This window comes from Lucilia cuprina, chromosome 2 (genome assembly GCF_022045245.1).
Source record: "Lucilia cuprina isolate Lc7/37 chromosome 2, ASM2204524v1, whole genome shotgun sequence".
In the NCBI taxonomy this organism is placed as follows: Eukaryota; Metazoa; Arthropoda; class Insecta; order Diptera; family Calliphoridae; genus Lucilia; species Lucilia cuprina.
In genome coordinates this window covers 67,556,988-67,562,697 of record NC_060950.1, presented here as the reverse complement: position 1 = coordinate 67,562,697, position 5,710 = coordinate 67,556,988, and the positions used below count along the sequence as shown (strand labels likewise).

General features: G+C 32.6%; 1 protein-coding gene across 1 annotated transcript in view; it reads right to left on the bottom strand.

The window, feature by feature from the left end:
- Window positions 1–968: 968 nt before the first annotated feature.
- Window positions 969–5,710, bottom strand: part of LOC111688585 (extracellular matrix protein A-like) — an 11,070-nt gene continuing 6,328 nt past the window's right edge. The window contains exon 4 of the mRNA XM_046956179.1: window positions 969–2,245. Coding sequence (XP_046812135.1) covers window positions 1,020–2,245 — 1,226 coding nt within the window. The 3' untranslated portion in view covers window positions 969–1,019. The remainder of the gene's footprint in view (window positions 2,246–5,710) is intronic.

The following is a 5,710-nucleotide window of genomic DNA, read 5'->3' as shown; positions in this document are numbered from 1 at the left end:
TTGCTTTTTCGTATTTGTGTCAATATTATAGAAATTTCAAAAAGTACCTTTTGTAGAATGAAAAAGTACTTAAAAGTTCCCTTTTATGCGTTCTAATCTAATCCGTACTCTACAAACTTAATTTCATGTTTCTAGGTCCAATATTACAGAAAATTCAAAAAGTACCTTTTGTAGAACGAAAAAGTACCAAAAAGTCCCTTTTTCTAGGTTGTTACGTACATGCTAAATTTCATTTTTCTAGGTTCAATATTATAGAAAATTTAAAAAGTACCTTTTGTAGAACGAAAAAGTACCTAAAGTTCCCATTTTATGTGTTCTGACGTAATCCGGACTCTACATACTTAATTTCATATTTCTAGGTTCAATATTAGAAAAAATTCCAAAAGTACCTTTTAAAAACAAAAAAAAAACGTACCAAAAAGTTCCCTTTTATGGTTACTAAGTTAAGTCAGGCTCCACATACTTAATTTCATGTTTCTAGCCAGTATTAACAAACTAGTGCTGCTCTCGCTCTGCTACTCTTGCTCTGCCTTTTTTTATAAACAAGAGTACAATAACAACATTTACCGTATGATTGTGTGTTTTGTTTTTGGTTTTTGCAATTTCTGTTTGAGCATGAATAAAAAAACTCAATTTTTGATAAAATTTTCAGAGGTTGTCTCGGATTTTTGCTCATATCTCCGTTATTCGGATCTCGCCGATATCTGGGGTCCTCTAAAAACTGATTTCAACAAACATACAGACAGACGGACATGGCTTAATCGATTCAGCTATCTATAAGGATCCAGAATATATACTTTAAGGGCTCGGAAAATTATATTATAGGAATTACAAACGGAATGACAAACTTATAAATACCCTTCTCACGAAGGTGAAGGATATAAAAACTAACTATTTTGGCATTTTTTTTGGTAATTTTACTGGTACTTTTTGAGTTTTCATTAATGAAATGAATAGCAAGGATGAAATATGTTTTAGTTTTGTTACTTTATTCATGATAAACATATGTGATATTTTATTTAGGGCAAAGAAAATTGTGCTTGATTACATTTGGTATTTTCAGGTTTATCGCAAATACCCAAGAAAGCGTTGAAATATTGTTTACCACAACTAACGCGCAAGGCTTGACGATTACGGCAAATATAATATTCGTTGCAACTTGTTAAGGAGGCTAACAAATAGCCATTAGGTTTGTCATTGCAGGCAATACTCATATAGTTGTCGATATTCTTTTGTAGTTTGTTACTTTCTGCAGAATTGTGTGCATCAGCGGATTTTTTAGAAGTTGTTGCTGTAGCACAAGTGGTAGTAGTGCAAGGAGTTGTGGTACATGTAGTTGTGGTACAGGTAGTTGTGGTGGAAGTAGTTGTGGTACATGTGGTTGTGGTACAAGTAGTTGTGGTACATGTAGTTGTGGTACAAGTAGTTGTGGTACAAGTCGTTGTGGTACAAGTAGTTGTGGTGCAGGTAGTTTTGGTAGATGTAGTTGTGGTGGAAGTAGTTGTGGTACAAGTAGTTGTAGTACAAGGAGTAGTAGTGCCAGTGGTTGTTGTACAAGTAGTAGTAGTGCAAGTGGTTGTGGTACAAGTAGTTGTAGTACAAGTAGTTGTGGTGCAAGTAGTTGTGGTAGAAGTAGTTGTAGTACAAGGAGTAGTAGTGCAAGTGGTTGTAGTACATGTTGTTGTAGTGCATGGAGTTGTAGTACAAGTTGTTGTAGTACAAGGAGTAGTAGTGCAAGTGGTTGTTGTACATGTTGTTGGTGCCTTCGTAGTACAGGTCGTTGTAGTACATGGTGGTTTAGTCGTTGTACACTCATGGCATACCTTTGGTGTGCTACATTTTTTCAACACCAAATCAAACATTTCACCAGCTGGACAACATTTCTTTTCGGCTACAGCATTATTTTTACACAAATAATATATTGCTTGATTTTTGGCATTCACAGCATAATTTCCATCTTTTATACCACAACAGGGACCTTCGCAGGTTAATGGCACTTTAATGGTCTCCACACAACCAGGATTCTTTGTGACACATTCCCCTTTCACTGAATCGTAAAAATTGGGACATGTCTTCAATAGTGCTTGATCACCCTTGCATTGATAGTACTGGGAACAGCTACCGGGTACCAGCATTTTGAAACCATCTTTATGGGAACGACACAAATATTTGGCTAGTTGATCGTTATTCACTGTGGCCGCCTGACTGGTTGACAACGCCAAAACCAGCAGTATGCCTGATATTACTGAAAATTTAATTTTGCTTTTATAAAGTAATTATTTAGATTTTGGAATTCGTTTCACTCACCAAATATTGTTTTCATTGTATTTCTCTGCTATGAGTACGAAGTCTTGAGAGCGTATATTGCTATTTTATTGAAATTCAACTTCATTTATATTGGAAACTTATATCAAGATATTAGTAATTATTTCAGCATTTTGATCAGTTATCTAGGTGATGTATGTAATTTGGCAGTGTTTTTTTTTTATCTGCATATATCGTTTACTTTGTTTTTGTTAATTAAAATATTTAATATAAAAATTGCAAATTATTGTTTTTGAGTGACAAAATTTTGTAAACATTTCTGTATTTTGTTTAGCAAAACTTTTGCTTTTCAGCTTGAAAAGATAAATTAGACAATTTTAGCTTAACAGACAGTCCGGTGCAACTTATAAAGAAGTATTTCGATTTTCGAAGACTTTAACAGACAGATTACTGTTCGATAATCCGGACTATAGACTTATCTATTGTCCAATCTAGAATATAGACTGTGATCTAGACAAAGCGATTCTACAGTCCAGACTATACACTAATCCAGACTTCAGACTAATCTCTAGTTCAGACTGTAGACTGATCGATAGTCTGATTTATACTGTAGACGGTTCTATAGTCCAGATTATGGGCTGTTCTGTAGTCTAGACTATAGACTGATCTATAGTCCGGATTATAGTTTTATTTATAGTCCACACTATAGACTGATCTATAGTCCAGACTATGGCTGATCGATAGTCTGATCTATAGTCCAGACTATAGACTAATTGATAGTCTGATTTATACTGTAGACGGTTCTATATTACAGACTATGGACTGATCTATAGTCTAGACAATAGACTGATATACAGTCTGGATTATAGATTGATCTATAGTCCATAATTTAGACTGATCTATAGTCCAGATCTACAGTGCAGACTATAGACTAATCCAGACTACAGACTGATCTATAGTCCAGACAATGGACTGATCTATAGTCTGATTTATACTGTAGACGGTTCTATGGACTTATCTATTGTCCAATCTAGAATATAGACTGTGATCTAGACAAACTGATCTTTAGTTCAGACTGTAGACGGATCGATAGTCTGATTTATACTGTAGACGGTTCTATAATCCAGACAATGGGCTGTTCTGTAGTCTAGACTATAGGCTGATCTATAATCCGGATTATATATTTATTTATAGTCCACACTATAGACAGATCTATAGTCCAGACTATGGCTGATCGATAGTCTGATCTATAGTCCAGATTATAGATTTATTTATAGTCCACACTATAGACAGATCTATAGTCCAGACTATGGCTGATCGATAGTCTGATCTATAGTCCAGACTATAGACTGATTGATAGTCTGATTTATACTGTAGACGGTTCTATAGTCCAGACTATTGTCTAGACTATTGACTGATCAAAAGTCCAGACAATAAACTGATCTATAATCCAGATTATATATTGATCTATAGTCCAGATTATAAAGTTATCTAAAGTTCAGACTATATTTTGATTTACAGTCCAGACTTTAAAGTGATCTACAGTCTAAACTAATTCAGACATATCGATAGTCTGATCTATACTATATACTGTTCTATATATATCATTTATCATTTACGTTTACTAGATCATTTACCATTTACATTGTTAAAGTTTATATGCTTTTTGTAAAACACCATTAATAATTAAAAAAATATTTTAATGAAATAAATAGAACTTAATTATTTTTCTACCAACACTAACTAATACTACTAAACATTATACTACAAACTAAGAACTACTTATCATTATAATCATCATCATTATAAATACAAACATTTTCATCCAAAACTAAAACTTTTGCACAATATTTATCATCATCAACATCATCATTATCATCATTGTTATCAGCAACAACAATAATTATTATCATAAGCATCATTATTATAATCGCCACTAACACTCAGTTTATGCACAACACATACAACAACATTTTGGCAACAATATTTATGCATTTGCATAAGAACTGTCACTTGCAATTGCAGCCATTTTGAATTGTAATTTGAGTGGTCACAAAGTGTCACCACATGGTGATGTTAATTTATCAAAGGAATTTTACAATTGTTTAATTAATTAGATATCGTACCAAATGCATACGTTAGCAGCAGCAGCACCACCACCACCAACAACAAAATTTTACCTCTAGCTGTATGCGACCACAGTGGGACAGAATCAAATTATTTCTGATATAAATGTAAATGAAATTTCAGTAAGCCTAAATAAATGAAATTTCGAATTCAATTTCAGATTTGTAGAGACTTATCTTCTCGTCTGGAGAAGTACGATTTCATCCACAATTTTACGAATTTATTCCCACTGTTTTAGAAATACAGTAATTAACCGGAAAGTTGAGCCTTAAAACTGAACAAAATCTTTAAGGTCTTTAAACTTTTCTCGATTTTATCTTAATTAATTGCCACTGTAATTGCATAATATACATTTTAAAATTCAGCACATGTTTTCCTTCAAACAAAAAAAAATTAAAATTTGTTTATAAAATTCTAAATATCAAGAGAAATAATGTTTTTAGTATAACTTAAAACTAAAAACACAAAACTTTATCATCATCACAATAATTGTCAACAGGAATATCAAAACTATTGCCATCATCACCTAGTAATAGAACACTACACCATTTCCTAATGTAGTTACAAAAAAAATATGAAATACAATTTCAGCCAGAGTTGGGCGCAATTTTTTTATCTTTATCAATGATTAATTAAGTTCATTATAACTAAGAGGATGTCTGAAGTACAAAGGATTTATTCAATTTTGTTTCACAGTTTCTAAGGATATTTCTGGATTTTTTTATTCTTCTTTAGATATCCCTTGGAAATGCCGTAACAAAAATGCCCATTTAATTGTAAATTCACATGCACATCATTTATAGTTATGTATTATATATGCGTACATATGCATTTATATGCATTTAAATATTATACATTATTTACATGCACACATGGAAATGTTTACAAATTTATAAACAACACATCTGAGTGCCACCAATTTTAGGGCACAAACATACTAAATATATTCATATATACTATGTATGTATTGCATGTATTATAGATATTTTGTTATGGTGTTAGGTGGGAGAACAAGAGCACATTTGAGAACGTTTGATTTCACTGACTGATCAGTCACCAGTCTGTTTGTCTGTCTGATGTCAGTCTTTCTATATCTCAGTCTGTCTGTCTTATCGCATGTCAGACAAATAGAGATCTTCTGTCCGTCTGCCTGTCTGTCTTTCTGCATGTAAGACAAATGGAGATCTTTCTGTCCGTACGTCTGTCTGTGCGTCTATCTATCTATCTATCTATCTATCTATCTATCTATCTATCTATCTATCTATCTATCTATCTATCTATCTATCTATCTATCTATCTATCTATCTATCTATCTATC